Here is a 21,692-nt window from a genome sequence, read left to right as displayed (position 1 = left end):
GGGTTTGGGTTTGCCTCAAGTTTGAGGCAAAGTTTCGTGCCCATTTTTATTTGGCCTGAACCAGCACACCCAACCCTTCGTTTCCAAAAGTAACATGGAAATGTGGAGAGGGTTACCAACTTTTTCAGGGATAAATGTAATCCCACGACTGGCTACTTAAAAGGCAAAAATGTTGTTTATGGTAAGATACAAAGTTAATGATACTGTGTATCTAGGCACAAAACCAACATTAGAGAAGAAGATGAGAAAACAGATCTCAGGATGGCTCTGTTTCAAGCGCACAAAACAGAAAGCGTTGTAGATATAAGTCGTCATAATGTGTTTTTTAGTGTCCCAAAACACAGGTAGCCACATCTTAGAAATCTCTGTAAGCAGCCTGAATAGGCATTGAGAAGGAGCCACCAATGGACTGTCCGAGGTGGGTCCTTCCAGGTGAGAGTTCAGATACTCATGTGGAGCAACGTGGGGAAGCTTGCACTGCTGTGGCTCATACTGTAGCAGTTTGTATACGAACAGTCTCATTCTCCCAGGCAGTCAGCTAACTTTCACAAGCACTGAATTCATAGACATTTTTGAAGATTTAAAAACCAATATTTTGTTTTAACCAATATTTTGCACTTCTATAGCACCTGCTATCTATGGATCTCAAAGTACTTTATGAAGATGAATGGATCAAATGCTACATGAGGTAGTTAAATGTTATCCTTACTTTCACAGAAAGGCAAACTGAAGTACAGAAGGGTTTAAGTGACTTACTCTAAAATCACACAGGAAGCCTATGTCAGAGGCAGGAATTAGACTCCAGATCTTTCAACTTCTATTCCTGTGCTACAACATCAAGCCCATCTTTCCTCAGCTTCAGATGCATTTCCTTCTTTTGACATATTTGAACTTCACAAGCCAGTTTTGTATGTCTAAAAATACCACCATATTAATCAGTAGTGAGAGCAAGAGAGATTCAGCCACTACCAGGCTCCCGTGATACCAAACCATGAAGCAACAACAGCTTCACTAATTGCAATAAAGACCCTATACACACAGGTAACATGTCCAACTCATTACAAAGGACACTTCTCCTTCAATCCGGAGTTGCTTCATTTTCTCAGTCTCCTCAAAGTACTGAGAAAGATTAGGCAACAGGTTGGCTATTTTCTTTCTATGTAATACAACTGGACTGTAAAACATCATGATTTAAAAAAAACAAAAACAAAACACATCAACCCACAAAGTACAATCATCCCTATTATATAATTATTTTAGCCAAAATAAGCTAGTAATGGTCCTGAACATTTGGAATAGCCACAAGATTGAATATGAAATGTAAATTCAAGATAGGAGTGGCAGAAGCTCCCTAAAAGTGGGGGGCCACCAGTCCCCAAACCATGCCCCCACCTTCTTCACGAGGCCCTGCTCCACCTCTTCCTCTTTTACGACTGGTAAAAAGTGATGGGGGTATGACTCCCCTGTTACAGAGCTCCTGATTCAAGATGGATAACAGCTCTGGAAAGTCAATCCTTCACTGTTTGGTACGGAGAATAACTTCTTAAACCATAATTTTTATCTAACCTACATTTGGGAGGTAGGGAACATGTACATGAGCTACAACCTACATCTAGTCATTGCTTTATGCAATTTAAGGAATTTTCTTGAAGTGAAATTTAGAGCAAACTCCAGTGTGCCTACCAGTGACCCTGGCTTAATGAGGGCCCAAATCACCCGACTATTTTGATGGCTCAGTAACAGCTCAGGCTCTAATATATTTCACTCTAAATTAGCTGTGAGGTAAATATTTTTTAAACTAGAAGGCTCAGGACATCTTCATATTAGATCCACTGTAGGAGGCAGACAGGTAGCACACCAGGATGGGGTATCAACTATGGAGAAGGTGATGAGGTTTTTTTTGATGAAGGAGGAAAAGTCACCCAATCTTCACCTGTTTCCCCACAGCCAACCAATTATTTTCCCTCCATCAGCTGGCCTTTCCCAGTCCAATGTATATCTTTTTAATTTGAATATTAAACAAAGTTAAGCCTTTTCTCAGGTGGCTTTTATCACTGAACTCGTTTTCTAAGACAGTTCACTTTTTTTTTTTTTCTCCTTTAAGAACATGAAAGTATTGGTCTCTATTGGTATTGATATTGATATTGGTATCTCTATTGGTATTGATATGGCAAAATATTTATTTTACATGTAGTCTGAAACTTTTGTCAGTAAGTGCTTAGCTTAGTATAATTTTTAGGGCAAAAATTCTAGTCTCTGGTCTACATTGCAAATCTCTACACTCATTCTGCTCTCCCTGCATGAGTAGAAATCCTGAGGGAATTCTAAAGTTTCATGAACACAAGAAGAGCAAAATATCAGTACAAATTAGCCAAGTGCTCGACAGAGCAGAACTCTAAAGTAATATATATACACCACATCCCCATCACACCCCGTTTCAGATTTCCTTTGCCTTTTGATGATTTCCCAATAATTATAGAAAATAGAGAGGCGATTACTAGTGAAAGTTTCCAGTGGCTTCTCTGTTTCCCAAGACCAAAAGTCTATAATTTGAAGTTCTGTAACAAAGAGAGCTTGAGGTTTTAAGATTTGTACTTTCTGAAACCGAAAGGCCTATTTGTATATAATGGCATTTGTTCTTACCAGCTGTTAGTATGGTTTTAGAACTCTGTATTAGACTGGAAGTTCTCACAATTCCTGAAATGCCTGTGTAAAGGGAAAGGATATAAACACACAGATGTTATCCATCTTAGTCTTAAAAAAAAGTTTAAAAAAATTGCAAGTTAAATATTTTTCCAGTTATACAGTAAAGCAGCCTGTAAGTAAAACTTATAATTATCTTAACAAAAACTTTCTATTTTGCTTTGTCATGCTCATTCAAGAATTTGTTCCAAATGCTCTTCTAACATTTTTTTTTTATACAACATGACATTGTTTATATGAAAAAAGAATACTGAAGACTTGGTAGTAATTAATAGAGTTTGATTCCATTAATTCAATCTTCCCCATTATATTTCTGCACCCAGTTGCCCAGTCATGGGTGGTTCAAATCAATCACGTTTCCTCAGCATGCACAGTTTCAGCAGGGCTTTGTCATTTCATATTTCCCTGCCTGGGCTTGTTAAAGAATTGAACAAACTATTTCAATATGAAATTGTGTTTTCACATTCTGTTTTACACCCTTTTCCCCCTGTCCCGCGTCAGTCTTATCTATTTAGATTATAAACTCTTTGGGGAAAGGCCTGTCTACTTCTCTCTGTTGACACAGTGCCAAGCACAATGGATCTTCATTCTTGGCTAGTCCTTAGACACAGCTGTAAAAAATACAATTAAGAATAATAGTGGCTGTAAAAATACTTTCAAAATTGTTTAGTCTATTTTAAAACAGCATTTAAGTTGTATTATGCAAGTATATTGTCTAAATATACTTATTTGCGTGAACTTTTGTGTGCAACACAGCCTTTGTACACTATCACACACTGAAGAATAGAAGAGTATTGGTCTCAATTATAATGTTTCCATCTTCATGTGCATTACTTTGCTGCATTACAAAGTAAGAAGTGAGATTTTTCAGAAACAGTTTTTATTAAAACTGTATAATTAAAGTTTATTCTCCTTGACTGGAGAAATATGTGGGGAAATACCTGCGCATAAAGAAGAAAAATGATCACTGCTCTGACAGACTCACTATGGGGTCCTGGACAAATCACAACTGTGCTTTTTTCATTATTTTCTATGTCACAGTGTTGCAGCAAGGATTAGCTAGAGCTTGTCAAGTACTCTGAAGATATAAAGAACTGCACAAATGCTAAATATTTTCATTTATCTACAGAACAAGAACAGCATTGGCGGCAGCAGCACAAGTGTCTATACATTAACCTGCTAACATGACTCAACAGTTTTTTTTGCCCAAAGTTTGATGTCTTTTCCAAGACATCCCACCCTTGTGCTAGTTATAATGTGAGGATTTTGCAGTTTGTTGGAGTTATTCTTCCAAATTCAAATGAACTGAGTAGCACAATACACATTTGCATACCACTGAAGCTCAGTATTTGATTGAAACTATGCCTTTGTTCTGACAGGCAAGACAGACCTGTCAGGCAACCAGAAAATTAAATGTTCTAATTAAATCCAGTTCTTGTTTAAAATGATTTCTTTTAGGATTTGAAACAGGAACTTTATATTTTTCCATGTTAATTTGGACAAGTGAAAGTTGATATACAAACATGAAGATTTTTGAGTACGTTTGCATCTATTGTATCCTAAAATTAAGCATTTGGGTACAATGCAACATCTCCGAATTATAATTTCTCTCTTCTGCCTCTACCCTTCTAAATTGATGGGCTGAATTCTCTTAAACTGCTTTCGTGTAGAACACTAATTCTTAAATATATCACTTCCAATCAGAGACTGCCTCCCATGCACCTACAGACCTACCCTGATGTACCACTAATCCACAGTCAGGGTCATGGGCCACTTTCAGTAAAACCTCTTCCACATCTCTGTTCTTCCCAGGAGGGTCTACAAAAGAAGTTATCTTTTGTTGAAGAGTCCTCGGCAAAGCCATTAACTGCATGAATTGACCTTCTGGACTTTTATCGATCTGAACATTACAAACACAAAAAACAAGGAAAATTGTGAACTCAATTACACGTAGTAAAGATGGTTAACACAAAATCCATGTTTCCAAAGTGAGCACAGAAGGGTTTTGGCTATCTTTGATCCCTGCTAAAGCTATGTTGATCATAAAGCTACAAAGTTGCATATATATGCAGAAAGATAATGCAGTCTATTACATGTGCACACACACAGAGCCATGGGCAACAGAAGTGAGAGCTCCCACTGCTTTTCCAGAGCATAATCTCAACCATGACCTTGAAAGGCAACCTAAGTGCAAGATTAAATTTTTAGGTAGCCATCCAATTTGCACATGCTATCTTGCTGATGGTGCAAGCAAGTCAGGAACACAATTGCTTATATGCATTTTTAATTTACTCAAATTACTCTTAAATAAAATAAATGCAGAAAACAAGGAAAACAAATATAATCTCAAAGACCATGGAACTGTGTTGAATATTCCATGTGCTGAATACGTTCTAAGTGCTGAATAAGTTCAAGCATTGAGCAAAATTATTAACGTCATATATAGGGATTCGCACTATTTTACGATTAGTTTTCATCAAAACTGTTTGAGAAATCTCTCTCTCATCTGCATTAAACTTTGCATCATGTCAGGTTTATGTAATTTGCAGGAAATGTTTTGGTCAACACCCTTTGCTCCACATTTTTAATTTTTTTAATTTCTGAACTTACTACTAAGTCTTTTTTTAAAAAAAACCTCTCATCCAAATAAGAGATTCCATTCTTCAAAGCAACAGTTCACTTAAAATATTTATTCTATTGCAAAGTTCCTCCATGCATTGAATTAAGAGGAGGTAACTGTTATTGGGCTGCAACTTATGGTTTTGATCACTATATTTCAACAATCTTTAGAATGTACACAAGAACGTGCACAGTAGGGCTGAGTGAACAGATTGGACAGGACAACACACTCCAGTGTTGTGATGCAAGTCCACAATCACCTGCAACATGGGATGAGGGGTAATTCAAAAGGGCCGGCATTTTCATCTGGTACTTTCTGCTCTGATGATGCACTTTCAAACCAAAGTGTTATTCTTGGTCATCCACTTCCTCCACGACATTCTCGGGCTACCTGAATTCCAGGGATGGACTTCTGAAGTAGGGGCTATGGTGGGATGATGCCAGGACTCAGTTTGCGTTTGGTTCATTGAATTGTGTGGCTAGAACTCAAACTTCTTTGGGTTCACTGAAACCTAGGCTAATTTGGTTGCAGATAGTAATACTTAGAATTGGACAATAAATCACTTACTTGTTGCAAACCACCTGTTTTTGGCCATCATACTCCATAATCTGCTTCTTCTGAATGGCAGTCATCAAGCCACCTGTTTTAAACCAGCCTCCTCCCCCTTGCCAAGACTCCCTCATTCAGCAGCCACACCCAATGAGAGGTTGAATGGCAGTTTACTGTGCACGAGAGCTAAACCTCATTCTTATAGATTGGTATTTGTGCCAAGTTTGCTAACTGCTGGAAGTAGTTGAGTAACAGAAGCATAATAAATGTAAATGAGAAAAACTAGAGAAATTCACACTGGTGCATTGTGAGATTCTTGCTCTCTGTCTAAGTAATAAAGCAATTCCACTTGTGGGTTTAAAACATACAATGTAAACCATTTACCTCTAGCCTGCCCAGCTGGTGCTTATACACCACTTGAGGGCACTCCTGTAATATGTTACTGTAGAGCTTCTGAAAATGGGGCACATTTTCTTTCACTATGTTTAGCACCTTTGATCTGTCTTCTCCAATTATCATTCTGAAATCACCTAAACCAAGGAAACAAAAATAGTTAACTGACAAAAAATCAGAAACAGAGAACACGAAGCCATGGAACACACAAGGGATTATCATAGCATAGAATTAGATACCAATCATCTGAAGCTGTTTATGCTCTGATTATTCCAAAACCACATGCACTCCTCAATGAGGACTGTCTTCTAATAATGAAGTACTTTTCATACACCTGCCAGCTCAAGGAGAATATCCTAGAGATTGTATCTGGTTCACACCATACTGTGCTTCCACTAGCCCACTGTGCTAATATTTTTACTGAATTAAAAAAAAACCAAAAACTACACAACACCATTAAGTCAATCCCATCTCTCTAAAATGGTTGAAAAGCCCAAATCCTTAACAAATGAAGTTCTTAGCACTCACATCACAATTTTGACAGACAGCCAAGTGTAAAGTTATACTGAGTAGTGCTGGTGCTTTAGATCCTAAAATAAGCACTTTAGAAATACCATAGGAAGAGATCAAATGCTTTGCACAGAAGTCAGTGGCAAGTGCATGCATGTATCTGAGGGCTGAATTTAGACCATAGTCAGCAGCGTTAGATCACATGACTAGGGTCACATTTCTCTAGGAATGAAATGCTTTGTAACGTATCTTAACACAACACAGGACTGAATATCTGTATTTTAGTATCTGTAATTTACACTTTTACTCATTTCCATCACCCCCCCCTCCCAATTTCCTTTTTCAATACATACTGGATAGTCAGTCCATGTAGTTCCTAATCCAATCAGTGGGTTTCAATGCATAGCAGACCCACTTGGCTAGCTCTGCAGCTCCTTCCCCCGCTTGCTGATGCTTCTAATCATCACATCTGTCCTGTCTCTTGTCCTCCCCCTCCTCCATTTATAGGAGGATAAAATTTTCTCCTGCTACATCCCTGAGGTGCAAAGTTCTGGGCTTCTCTCTTGGAAGGCCCTGCTGCGCCACATACCCTCTGGCCGCGTGCGCCCTCTGATCCTCACACCCCACCCCTCTTGCTCCCACTCCCAACCCTGCACACTGCTTCATCTTTCAGCTACCATTTTTCTCTTCTATCCTCCTCTCAGAAATGAAGACACTAGTAAGTATATCTTAGACATGGTAATTTTTCTTCCCTTAGGCAACATTTTATGCCTTTGTGATCATAACCACTAATATATATGCTCACCCGCTCTGATCAAACATTTGCCCTGCCCCCTAACCCCACTGCTCTTTTTCACTGGTAAGATTCTTCTGCTAAGCACTACACACCACTTCTTAGTTTTTCCTACTGCAAGACTGACATTACTTGTAATCTGGAAGTGCCTAGAGCAGTGGCTCTCAACCTTTCCGGACTACTTTTCTGTACCCTTTCAGGAGTCTGATTTACCTTGTGCATCTCCAAGTTTCACCTCACTTAAAAACTACTTGCTTATAAAATCAGACATAAAAATACAAAAAAAGTGTCACATCACACCATTACTGAATAATTGCTTTCTTTCTTATTTTTACTATATAATAGAATATAAATATTATACTTAAATTTCAGTGTATAGTATAATAAGCAGCATAAACAAGTCATTGTCTGTATGAAGTTTTAGTTTGTAATGACTTTGCTAGTGCTTTTTATGTAGCCTGTTGTAAAATTAGGCAGATATCTAGATGAGTTCATGTACCCCCTGGAAGACCTCTGTGTACCCTCAGGGGTACACGTACCCTGGTTAAGAACCTCTGGCCTAGAGGGTCCAAACGGAAACAGCCTCATCATAGAATCATAGAAGGTTAGGGTTGGAAGGGACCTCAGGAGGTCATCTAGTCCAACCCCCTGCTTGAAGCAGGACCAATCCCCAATTTTTGCCCCAGATCCCTAGATACTGCACTCAGTCTCCAAAACAACCATCCAGGAGACAGAGCTCACTCTAATTTGAATTACTGCACAGCTAATAGTATTATGTGAACAGCAACAAAATCTTGAATCAATTTTTGTTTCCCCACACTCAAGAGCTGAATATCTCAAGGCAGCAATTTAGTTTTATTATTTAGTTTAATGGATACTATGCACTCCTTAGCCTGTTCTCCCACAGCCTCCAAAGAAATAGTCCAAACAAACAGCTCTAGCTGAGAGCAAAACAAAGTTCCATCATGCCAAGCACAGCAAAACTTATAATCACTGTCTGCCCAAGATGCAGTGTGTCTCAGTGGTTTAAAAAGTAACTCCATAAAGCTCATGAACAACTTTATTAGGTAAAGAAATACAAAGAATCAGTGTCAAATGTACCATGTAAGATACTGGTTGTCTCAAAGGGATTGAGCAGGCAATATATAAAACAAGTTTCATCTACTGGGATTGTGAAAATAGTCAAGATTTAATACAACAGCAACAAAGCAAATAATAGAATCATAGAATACCAGGGTTGGAAGGGACCTCAGGAGGTCATCTAGTCCAACCCCCTACTCAAAGCAGGACCAATCCCCAATTTTTGCCCCAGATCCCAAATGGCCCCCTCAAGGATTGAACTCACAACCCTGGGTTTAGCAGGCCAATGCTCAAACCACTGAGCTATCCCTCCCCACCTCATCAACATTCACCTAATTTCTCAAACATCCCAAAATTGAAATTTTACCACTTCAATTTTATTCAGGCAGTAAAGCCAGTTCCAACATTTTTTAGCCAAATAAATGATCTCCTACTTTTGTATTAACTGTATCATTACTTACAATAGTCAAGAATTATCCTGACCGCCTGTGGTCATTGCAAATCCCACAGCACTTTTCAGAGAAGACTCAGATTCCAACTGGGGTGACTATGTAACCCACTAGTAAGTGTGCCTAGCTAAAACACCCTTTACCACTTCACTTAGATACAGTATTCTTTTTTCACTTCGTGAAATGCGTAATACTTTTCACCCCAGAGGGTGCTGCATTTCAGTGGTGGGTGAAGTGATTCATATATAACTTGTGGAGTGCTTTGAAGTCTTTTAAATGAAAACTTCTCTTATGAATAAACTCTTTTCTAATATTTTGGAAGAATGGTATAGAGGATTGCAAGAGGGAATATAAAATTACATGAGGATGGATTGTTTTAAAAACCGATAACTGCAAACTTGAATAGGATCTCCATAATTAAAATGGCAACTACATCTTTAGAAAAAGCTGTTGATAAAAAATAAGATGCTGAAGAATTTGATCACAAAACATAATATTTGACTAACAATAAATCTCTTTAGCATCTGTCAGAATACCTACTAGATAGACCTTACACAGCGGAGAAGGACACCACGTGTATTTTCAGGCCTTTGAAATATTAAAATCTAAAGTTTGCTGAGGTATCACATAGTAACATAAGAACAAGCTCATCCCCTTATTATCTTCAGGCACAAACTAAATTCTCAAGTGTGTTTTCAAGGTCTCCTGAAACACAGCAACTATCACTCAGCCTTACCTGAAGGGCATCTCAATATCTCCTTTGGAACCAAACTCTCATGAAGTTACTGGAGCATGAAATATTGTAGGCACAATGCAGTATGGTGGAACCTTGTTCCAGTTGAAATTGATAGAAAAACTCACACTGCATTAAAATGCAGGATCAGACCTTACACATCCTTCCTTAGCTCAACAAATGTATGAATAGTCACAGACTCACTGAGCCACTTCTATACTAGAGCTAACCATATATTAGACTTCCTATTATTTGTGGTATTATTTATGCAGTATTACAGCTCAAACTACAAAGTATGACATCTTACCAAACAAAGACTTTTTTTTCAAGAGAAACTTTAAATACATATACTAACCAGAGTAGGAGAGTCCTGCAATCTGCATATAGAGGTCTTCTTCAGAGAAACTTTCTGGCAACATGAGAAAGGCTGCTGTGACTGCACTCTTCAGATTGCTAAGTAGGGCAGCCTGCAGCTTGCCATTTTCATTCTGTGTCAGTATTTTCACCTGAAAAAAATCAAAATATTTGGGAGCAAGATTTCATCAGGAAAATACCTTTGAAGATAGACCAATAATTATTACTCAATCCAGTGTGTAAAAATAAACTACATTTATTTAAAACCATTCACATCATTATGATGTAATTAATTAACCCTAGAGCAGGGGTGGGCAAACTTTTTGGCCCAAGGGCCACATCGGGGTTGCAAAACGGTATTGAGGGCTGGGTAGGGAAGGCTGTGCCCCCGCAAACAGCCTGGCCCCCATCTGACTCCTCGCACTTCCCACCCCCAGTGCCCCACTCAGAACCCCCGACCCATCCAATCCCCCCCCATCCCCTGACCACCCGCTCCCTGGACCCCTGTCCCTAACTGCCCCCCAGGACCCCACCCCCTATCCAACCCCCCCAGCCCTGTCTCCAGACCACCTCCCCACTGAACCTCTGCCCCATCCAACCACCCTGTCTGCCCCCTGGGACCTCCTGCCCCTTACCCAACCCCTCCCTCCCCCTGCCCCCTTACCTTGCCACTCAGAGCGGCAGGACAGGCTTATCTGAAAGCCTGGGAGGTAGGCGGGCACAAGTCGTGCTGCCCACACAGGGGTATAGCTGCAGGAGAGGGGAGACAGCGAGGGAGTGAGGGGGCAGTGGAGACTAGCCTACCCGGCCGGGAGCTCAGGGCCCAGGCAGGATTGTCCGGTAAGCCGGACGTGGCCCGCAGGCCCTAGTTTGCCCACCTCTGACCTAGAGTGTGTCCATTTTCTATGTAAATGTTCCCTTTGCAGTACTAATACCATATAGTCACAAGACAGCAATGAGTGAAAGCTATTCGCTCTTCTCTTGTATCTACAGAGCTCTTTGCCTTCCCCTCTTTTAGAATCCTGGGATTAATCAAAATAACAATTCTGAGTGAGTGTTAAAAAGACACATCTGGTGAGGAAACAAGAAGTGACAGAAAACCTACTACACTAGTGTGAGAGAGAAGGAAGGAGTGAATAACGTGATAAGAGTGGAGCTCTCTCCCTGGTAACCAGGAAACTCATTCTCCCTTTATCCTTAACAGGCACCCTTGTGGTTTCTTTGGTCATCTACCATATGACAGGTTAGGAAATCCATGAAGTAGACCCTTACACAAATTAGTTCTCCTCTTAGGGCTGGTCTTCACTACTGGGGTAAGTTGACCAAAGTTACGCTACTCCAGCTACGGGAATAACTTCGGTCGACTTACCCTGGTGTCTTCACTGCGCTGAGTCGACAGGAGACGCTCTCCAATCGACTTCCCTTACTCTTCTTAGAGAGCTGGAGTACCAGGGGAGACCAGAGAGCGCTCTGCCATCGATCTAGCGGGTCTTCACTAGATAGTGATCATCAGATAGAGATTAATGGAGAGTCACACATGCAAACAGAGTGGAACACAGAAGTCGAGTACGTCTATACACCTCCGAGAGAAGTTTGCTCTTCCAAGGCAAAGCAGTGTTATTTCAACTGATTTGACTTAACTGTAGACCCTAACACCCTGAATAGAAAATGCATGTATTGGGACATAGGAGGCTGGTTGTTACCAGGATAAAACAAATCTTAATACAGAACCTTATGTCGACAAAGCTACTTTGGGCTACAGGAGAATAAACTTTCTTACTGTGGTTTCTAAATGCTCCTGTTGTTTCTGTTAGGCAATGCTGAATTGCTTTGCTTATAAGAAACAGATTTTCTAACAAGTGTGAGTGCTCCTGCAAAGCTACATGCATATTTGCAAGGGGTGACTATGGGTACAAGTCCCACTGAAAGTTAACGGGCTTGTGTGCCCAAGTTACTTAGGCACTTTTGTAAATCACACCTTGTGTCCACAAAAACCTGTCATTGGAGTGTACAATTTAGCAGCTAAGCATCTGTGTGATTATTTGCCATAACTCTGGTTTGTTTAAAGAAAAGTGGAGTTAGGAGGTGTGACTGGTGCATTGTGCATTTTTGCAAACACAGGCATTGTGCTATCCTTTGAACATCTTGCCCCAAATACGGTACAAAGAAATCCAAGGCCTCCTCCACCTTAATCACCTGTTTCTAATGGAACTTCCATATGATTTAAGAATGGAAAAGAAAGAATGAAAAAACAGCCAAAATCAGATTCTGTAAATGAAACTAACAAAGGAATTATCTAGTTAAAATATTTAATGCCTTATGTAGTTAGGATGTGGACAAAGAAAGGCCTGACAAACAGATTACGGCTAAAACTCCACTTTAAAACAGGGCTGAAATCAGAACAAAGTCCCAATACTCTATGGCAAATGTGACAACATATGCTTTTTTTTTTTTTAATTTTCCCCTGCATTTGAAGTGTGATGTAAAATCTAGACAATTGTTTTGAGAGTAAACTGGTTCACAGACGTTTAAGACAAATGTTTTTTATTTACCGTGCTTAATACTTTAGAGATATTGGCTTTACAAGCAAATATTTTAGGGTATTATTCTTCTCCCACAAACTACTGTATTTTTTCCTAGCATTAAAATTGATCTGAGAAGACAATGATGAAGTGTTAGACTACACTGGAAGAGTTACTGGTGAGCCTAAAATGAAGCTGAAAACATTTAAAACCATAGAACAAATGTTCTGAACACCTGCAGACTTATTCAAATGTGATCCACCAAACAACAACATGGGCTAGTCAAGGTGACAAACTGACTTATTGGCAATGCCCTAATGTTAGGGATTTTTGATCAAGCACTTTGGAAACTCACACAGACCAACTCAGAAATATATACTTTGCTCATCAATGCATGGAACTTCAAAATCTTTAAAAATGGATTGGAATATTGGTCTGGGCTGTGCAAAGAAACTACTCACAAAAAAATAAGTCACCAGAACTTTAACTAATGGGCAGAGAATGAGACTGATTCACTTGAGCATCTCATATATAAGTTTAGAGACAAAGTTAAAGAATTTTAGGTGACCTAGTCTGAATCTTTCAAGTGAAGAAAACAGATTCATTGAGAGGTTAATTGAGGGATAGTCTAGGGCAGTGGTGGGCAACCTGCGGCTCCCAATAGCTGCAGTTCACCATTCCTGGCCAATGGGACCTGTGGGAAGTGGCGTGGGCCGCAGGGACATGCTGGTCGCAGCTCCCCACAGCTCCCATTGGCCAAGAACAGTGAACTGCAGCCACTGGGAGTTGCATGCGGCCATGCCTGTGGACAGTCAACGTAAACAAACTGTCTCACGGTCCGCCAGCAGATTACCCGGATAGGCCGCGTGTGGCCCACGAGCCACAGGTTGCCCTCCACTGGTTTAGGGCTCCTAGGTTCCACAGTATACAAATACATGTTAGGTTATCCTTTTACCTTCCAGGATTCTAGGGGCCTGAAAATTAGGTCTATTGCACACAAAAGACCATGTTAACAAACCAACAAGGTTGTAAAGTTAAGTGCTCGAAAGTGAGGAAATGCAAAATTAAGGTTGATAGTGCAACCTGAAATTTGGCTTCCTTCCATGTATGCCATGATGTGCATATTTTTCCCACAGGACCCCTGCCTCATTCATTGCACAGAATGGACAGTGCTCACTTAATGAGTAGCTATTCAATGTTTTGTTTTCTCCTCGTTCAGTGGATGGCCCTAGACATTATTTCTTCTTATGTAATGTCTCCATCACTGGAGTTGTGCAACCATGGCAGCCCATTCTGTATGATCCTCTGCCAATTTCTTTGTGGATTGATATACCCCACCCAGGATATCATATTGTACATCCAAGGTCTTTTTCTGCCTTGGGTTCTGCCATCAACCTGCCTTTCCAGTGCCTATAGACAAATCTCCCACTAAACCCCTTAAAATGTGCCCTACAAATCATATCTTTGTCACAAGATCCAGTGTTTGTTGAGTTCCAGTCATCCCAATACTTTTTCGTTGGTTTCACAGTCTATCCATAATATTTTTAGAACCCTTCTACACCACCATAATTTGAAGAATGATACTTCCTGTATTATCTATTGTTTCAGTGTTTGTGTTTCACAATCATGATTTACCATACACCAAATATAAGTTTTTAGGATCAGAATTTAGTCTTCAGATTTATGTCCCTTTTGCTCTTGCTATTCTGGTGCTGACTTCGATATCTGAACTTCCATCTTCTGTAATGACGCATCCTAAGCAGCAATAATTTCTCACCTGCTGTGCATGGTTCACTGGAATCTTACATGTTTTCCCAGGATCGTTGCACTTTGCCACAGCTTTTGTCTTGTCCACGTTCAACTCTACACCATATTCTTTGCCTCATCAGACCTTCTTCTGAATCAGCCAACAGCACATAGTGAATGTTATTCACTCATTTTCCATACACCTTAATACCTTCTTCTGTTTCTTCAATTAATTGAACACTCAGTATAAATGTTGAATAAAGCTGGTGACATTACACAATCTTGTCTCATTCCTCTTTTGAGGTCTAATAAAGATCCTCAAACACAGATTAATCAAGTAAACCAGCTAATAATAGATGAAGACGTCATGGCAGCAATAAAGAGACTTCCAAATAGAAAAGGACCAGGTTGCGATGGAATAACGGCTGAATTGTTAAACAGCATAGAGAATGAAGGCTTGAAAGCCCTTACAGAGGTAATGAAGAGTATGTTTGAGACAGGTGAATTGCCAGAAGACTTTACAACCTCACTGTGTAGCCTAATACTCAAAAAGAACAATGCTAAGGATTATAAAGAATATAGAACTATCAGCCTAATATCACTTGCCTCTAAGTTGCTTTTGCAATCTGTTCAAGACCTAATGCAAGGGAAGACTAATAAGGAAATAAACAAAAAGAAAAAAAAACGGCTTCAAACGAAAAAGGCATGATAAACACCATTATGAACATGAAGCTAATATTAGAAAGATCAACCGTTTCTGTAGAAATGCATGCTGCTTTGATTGTTACATGTATGAGTTGTGCTTGGTTGTTACTGTAAGTTTTCTCTATATATACACAATGACACTGCAATATATATACACACACATGTAACATGAAAATGACCAATGTCAGAATGATACTTAATGAAGCTTTTATTCATCTCAGAAAATTCACTGAAATGCCACTTGTTCTAAGTAACATTATCTGGTTAGGTAGTACTGGAATTTTTTTTTTACATCTAGCATAATTACTTGAAGAAAACAAGCCAGTTATGAAGTAGCTAGTATTGTGTTTATCTGTTTCTTCAACATACGGCTAAAAAGGAAGTTGGCTAAACAACACTATATGTTGTGTTCAGAGTGAAAAGTCAATAGACTCTTGAGACACAGCCAAAGAGGCCTGGGAAAGAGTCTAAATAGCCATTTGTACCCTATTAGAGATGTCCTTATTTGAACTTAATGGATATCATTAACACTACAGTAAGAATATTCAGTTGAGGCAATTTATTTTTAAGAAAAAAATACTTGTAGCAAGAGTCAAGCCAAAAAAGGTTCAAGCCACAGCAAATGCTTCTGAGCACAGAGGTGTACTTGTGAAAAGGTTGGGTAGTTCTGAATCAGTACAGGCAACCTCCTTACAGCACAACACTAGAAACATGTTATTCTTTTGTAAGATTTGCCCCTCTACAAGAGAGGGGATGGGGAAGTCCATTTAAATAGTTTAAGTCAAGATTAATACGCCACCAGCCTTGTATCCAGAGAACTTGCTTTTGACACACTACTTTGCAACCAATGCTGTCTTGTAATATAAACAATCCAGGTTACTGTATCACCAACAAATTTAGAAATAAAAATAGCATCCTTATTATCCATGTTTACAGACAAAACAAAATTTCACTACAGTTGTTTTAAAAAGTTTGTATCAGAAGTTCAACAGCAGAAGTGAAACTCTGACCAACAAGAACAACCTAAAATGTGAAGCCTACAAAGAATCGGAACAAAGGTTTTTGCTCAGAAATTCTCTAAGTAACATTGTATAAAACTCCTCATTCCTATTAAGTAGCAAAGTCTTGCAGATTTTAGTTCTAGACATGGATGGGTATGAAAAGGAAAGATGGTTTGAGGCTTCAATGAACATAGCTCAAACTTGAGCAAAAGAGCAAACCCTGCAGTCCTTACTCAGCCAGAACTCCCATTAGCTTAATGGGAAGGACTCAAACCAATCATTTCTTCCCCCTATCAAGCACATATGCTTGAAAGGCTATTTCTCATGGACAGTCCTAAACATCAAGTGTCTAACTCCATTGTGATGATGGGTGTGTGTGTGGAATTTATCCTAATTGCAAGTTCAACCGTAAAAAAGTGAAAGTTCTAAAATGCCACAATAGCCTATAACAACAAATGGTGATGGGAAAAGGTACGAAAGGGAGACAAGAAGACTGAATTAGTTCAAAAGGGCCTACTGATATAACTCAAGGACTGTGTTATCATGATGCCTGGGAAACCAGAGAAGTGTGGGACTGGAAATCAGTGAATCAAAATTCATGTGTCAGAAATTAGACCTAACTGGTGGACAAAATAATGAGGGGATGGACTATTCCGCCCATCATTCCCATTTGGGGTCCTCAAAAAGAGACCTGGGGGGGGGGGGGGAGAAACTGGCTACTGCAACGATGGCTGACTGAAAGAAGGGGAAGGAATGACCTTCATTATCATTACTGCCACCCCAACCATCTCATAGGATCCCAGGATTCAGTGTGACAATATTGTGCCTTCGTCATCCTGATCCTAACACGTGTCCTGAGTCGACCAGGCCAAGAGAGGACCCAGCTGACCAGCTCCAGCTTTACTGGCTCCAGCTGAACCCCAACCACCACCCAGGATGTGAGGCTGTCACAATCCCTACACCCCCATGTGTGTTTTACTTCCCCACTTTAAGTTTAGCTCTTTCCCATTTCTCTTCATTTGCCCTCTGTTTAATAAGAGTCTGGCTAAGACAGTCAAGACTGCATATTTTGCAACACTGCTATACACCTGTGACCAGAAGGAGGCAGCTAAAAGCAATGCCCTAAACAGTACAATGTTGGTGCAAGTTTGCCAAGTCACCAAGTGGCTGATAAGACCATGTACTGTGCCAGTGTTTTTCCAGCAGTGACGCAGGAAATGAGAATCAACACCAGAGACAGAGGCAGAGGCTTCATTTTTCATCTTTGCTGTTCTTTTCTCTCCCCTCTTGTGTGCATGTTTTATTTTGTCTTCCAGAAAATACTATAATGGCAGCAGCTCTAGCCCATCTCAACTACCTTCTTCTCTTTTCCCCAAAAATAACAGTTAACGCTATTTTTAATATTACCTAAAGGACTGTCAAAAAACGGGGGTTTCTTTCCAAAAACTCTTCTGCTAAAGGAAAAGGGAACAAGAGATGATGTTAAAATAAAAGCCTTACTTCAAATTTTATATTTCAAATATTTGAACAGTTTTTTTCATTATCTTCAATAAAAAATGTTTAAAAGGATGTTTAATGTTGTGTTTGCCATGATACTTAGCAGGCTGAGGTCACTGTATATTAAACCCCAAACCTTATTTTAAACTGTTTAATGTTGGACAGTGACAGGGTCATGCTAACACCTTTGACTCTTCGGTATCTACATTCCATCTAAATTAATACAACTCTGCCTTCCATTATGAGCGTACAACTCCCACTGAAGTCAAGAAGGGATGCAGAAAGTGAGGCTTGCACATGATAGAAAGGCAGAATATCTCAAAAGCTGTAGCAAAAATAAGTAAAAATGAAAATAATTTTTTTTTAATCGTTGAAGTTATTTGGAAATTCAGAGATCTTTCAGATTTTTTTCAATGTACTATGTGTCTGGAGATTCAGACTATATTTATCTATATATTCCAGCATATTACATGGAAGACTCCTTACCTCACTCCAGTAATTTAAGCAAAACGGAGAGGAAGAATTCAGCAACTGAGCTGAAATACTTCCCTTTTAATTGCTTGCTTAAAACTGATTTTTGTATTATTATAATCAGCTCCCTATATTTTATTGTTTTCTCCAAGTTAACTTATATCTGCTGCCATCTAGAGGTCTGAAAGAACACTTGACACATACAGTCATTTAAAAGTGTGTATCAAACTTTTCATGACACTGACCTGAAGACAGACTATCCAAGCATCTCTTATGCATCAGTTTGTACCATTAAATGAAGGTATTATAAAAAGACAATTAACTAGAGCCTGACCAACTGAAATCATCAACACTACTTTCTGCAGCATTTGATCATCTTCCACCTCAGTAGTTTCCTGTGTTTCAAAGACACAAGCCAGCTGAACAGAATAAGATAGTTACCGGCTTTTGCAGACGTCCAGCAACATAGAGAGTTTTCCAGTGAAGCAGATCGTCAATCAGCGCATCAGTGCCAATTACGCCATATTTTATCATCTGAAAAAACAAAATAGAGGGTCTCACACAATTGTTTGTTACAAACTGGCTGCATCAGGTAAAAAAGTCTGGTAAAAAAAAAGTCATTAATTCACAGAAATGTAAATCTCTTAAGTAAAATATAAAAACACAAATATTAACGGTTTACTGGTTAGAGAACTAAATGAAAATATCACACTAACAGTTGCCAACCCCACAGGACTGTCCTGGAGTCTCCAGGAATTAAAGATTAACCTTTAATTAACTACTGTCATGTGATGAAACCTTCAGGAACACATTCAACCAGCATTGGCAACCGTTGTAGAACTCTACCTTGCAAGGCATCTAAAATGTATGAAGTTTTCTTTCCAGTGGATCCTAACCAAAACACAAAAAGATCTTTATTGACCCTCCAGACAATGCACTGAATGGGCATGAACATCACACTACACTCTCTCACTCAGATGGTCACTTCAAATCATGGTTGAGATATATTGCTCAATCATACTTAAAAACAGGCCATTTATTCTGTGATTCTGCAAATAACTCACTTGATTCTTTCATTACATGTACGTAGAGTACCTAGCACAATGAGGCCCTAGTCCCTGAAGGAGCTCTCTAGTTGCTACTGCAATGCAAATAAATGGATTATTACAAAGTACCTTTTATTTCAGCAGTAATTCCTCTGATAATGATCAAAATCCTCTAATAAGAATTTGATCCAACTGATTTATTTTAAGTCTTGCATTTATGCTTTCACTTTTAGCCAGCTGCTTTTTCCTTAGGACAGTACTTAGAGAAGGAAAGACAGCCATGTGGTTACAACATAAGACAGGGAGTCAGGAAATGTGAGCTCCATGCCCACCTTCATAATATGAGAATGATGTTCACTTCAAAGAAGGGGTCATAATTTACTAGTGTTTCTAAAGAACTCTGAGTTTCTTCAATGGAAGCTGCTATTCAAGTAATAGCAGCAAGAAATAAAACCAATCAAGTCCTATTTATTGCTGTATGCACCTGTGTCAAGGTTCCTTCCCCACTCTGAACTCTAGGGCACAGATGTGGGGACCTGCATGAAAACCTCCTAAGCTTACTTTTACCAGCTTAGGTTAAAACTTCCCCAAGGTACAAACTATTTTACCGTTTGCCCTTAGACTTCCACTGCCACCACCAAACTTTATCTGGGTTCCTGAGAAAACGTTGTTTGGAAACGTCTTTCCCCCCAAAATCCTCCCAACCCTTGCACCCCACTTCCTGGGGAAGGTTTGGTAAAAATCCTCACCAATTTGCATAGGTGACCACAGACCCAAACCCTTGGATCTTAGAACAATGAAAAAGCATTCAGTTTTCTTACAAGAAGACTCTTAATAGAAGTAAAAAAGAATCACCTCCGTAAAATCAGGATGGTAAATACCTTACAGGGTATTTAGATTCAAAACATAGAGAATCCCTCTAGGCAAAACCTTAAGTTACAAAAAAGTCACACAGACAGGAATATTCATTCTATTCAGCACAGCTATTTTCTCAGCCATTTAAAGAAATCATAATCTAACACATACCTAGCTAGATTACTTACTAAGTTCTAAGACTCCATTCCTGTTCTGTCCCCGGCAAAAGCATCACACAGACAGACACAGACTCTTTGTTTTTCTCCCTCCTCCCAGCTTTTGAAAGTATCTTGTCTCCTCATTGGTCATTTTGGTCAGGTGCCAGCGAGGTTACCTTTAGCTTCTTAACCCTTTACAGGTGAAAGGATTTTTCCTCTGGCCAGGAGGGATTTTAAAGGTGATTACCCTTCCCTTTATATTTATGACAACCTGCAATTTAGGGTTCCCATACACTGGTCCCGTGATTTATTTCGTTTTGAAGGATTCTACCAAATGCAAAGTATCCTCTATTGTTAAAATAGGTAACCCAGCTGAAAATGTCACTGTCACAAATCTACCAAATATTAAGTGAGGCTGTTACATATAAATACAGATATTTGTATATTCCAGAAGCAAAACACTTCATTAAAAACAAACAAACAATCATTAAGATTGCCAAGTGACAACACTGACATTTCAATACCTGCCACATTTATACAACCCAAGCAAGGAAATAAATGTTAAGATATATAGGCATTGTAAGCTTTAGTATGACCAAGGTGTTCTTGACAGGCAATGGCACAACAAGGGACAGAGTCCCACTTCCCAACAAAGAGCACCTGGAAGGATGGTGATACACCAAGCCCAGGGGGATGATGCAAGCTCCACTGTTCATGCTAAACCTGCTGGATAGGAGATGTAGTGCAGGGAGGAAAACCTGCTTCCTTGCCACAACACTGAAGATGTGATTTTACCAGGCAGATAAAAGGATTCAAAGAAATATCAAACACCGGAAAACACGTGAAGAGAACAAATTTTGATACTGCTCTCTAAAGGCCCTTACTCATTTTAAACAAAGTTTTCAGTAAACATTTCAGTTGCAAGGACACCTAGAATGGTGAAAGCCTGATGATTTATCCTTTTCACAGTTAAAAGAGGAATTCAAAATGAGACTTCTAATGGGATTTGATGCTATCTTAACACAGCACAAACAGGCAGAACCAAGACTGGATATGCTGGTTCTTCAGATCAAGACTACAGGCCTCTGCTGCTTAAACTCATAGATTGGTTGGCTGCCAGCTAGAAATACCCCAATGTTCTTAACTACAAATAGTCAATAAAAAGCAACCCTCTCACACAGACATAAAATTTAGACTGGAAACAAAGTGCAAATTTTTAATAGTAAGGGTAAATGACCATTAGAACAATTTACCAAGGGTTGTGGTGAATTCTCCATCACTGGCCATTTTTAAATTAATTATGCATGTTTTTCTAAAAGACATGCTCTAACTCAAACAGGAATTAATTCAGGAAAGTCTTATGGCCTGATATATAGGAGGTCAGACTAGATTATGACAGTGGTCCCTTCTGGCTTTATAATCTAAGAATAAAAGCCTCTTGTTTACCCCCAGCAAATTTTATGAAGATTCACGTCAGTGCTAACCCCACTTCAATTGCTCTGATGGA

The 21,692-nt window shown here is 39.3% G+C and overlaps 1 protein-coding gene across 3 annotated transcripts in view; it reads right to left on the bottom strand.

The window, feature by feature from the left end:
• TAMM41 (TAM41 mitochondrial translocator assembly and maintenance homolog) overlaps positions 1–21,692 on the bottom strand; it is a 39,439-nt gene that overhangs the window by 11,437 nt on the left and 6,310 nt on the right. For all 3 annotated transcript variants that reach the window (XM_073352290.2, XM_073352288.2, XM_073352289.2), the window contains exons 3-7: positions 18,568–18,660; positions 10,186–10,336; positions 6,257–6,402; positions 4,438–4,603; positions 2,644–2,706 (exon numbers count right to left, since the gene is read on the bottom strand). In XM_073352290.2, the coding sequence (XP_073208391.1) occupies positions 2,644–2,706; positions 4,438–4,603; positions 6,257–6,402; positions 10,186–10,336; positions 18,568–18,660 (619 nt within the window). The remainder of the gene's footprint in view (positions 1–2,643; positions 2,707–4,437; positions 4,604–6,256; positions 6,403–10,185; positions 10,337–18,567; positions 18,661–21,692) is intronic.

The sequence above is a fragment of the Lepidochelys kempii genome, chromosome 7 (genome assembly GCF_965140285.1).
Source record: "Lepidochelys kempii isolate rLepKem1 chromosome 7, rLepKem1.hap1, whole genome shotgun sequence".
Lineage (NCBI taxonomy): Eukaryota > Metazoa > Chordata > Testudines > Cheloniidae > Lepidochelys > Lepidochelys kempii.
This window is presented reverse-complemented; position numbering and strand designations above follow the sequence as displayed.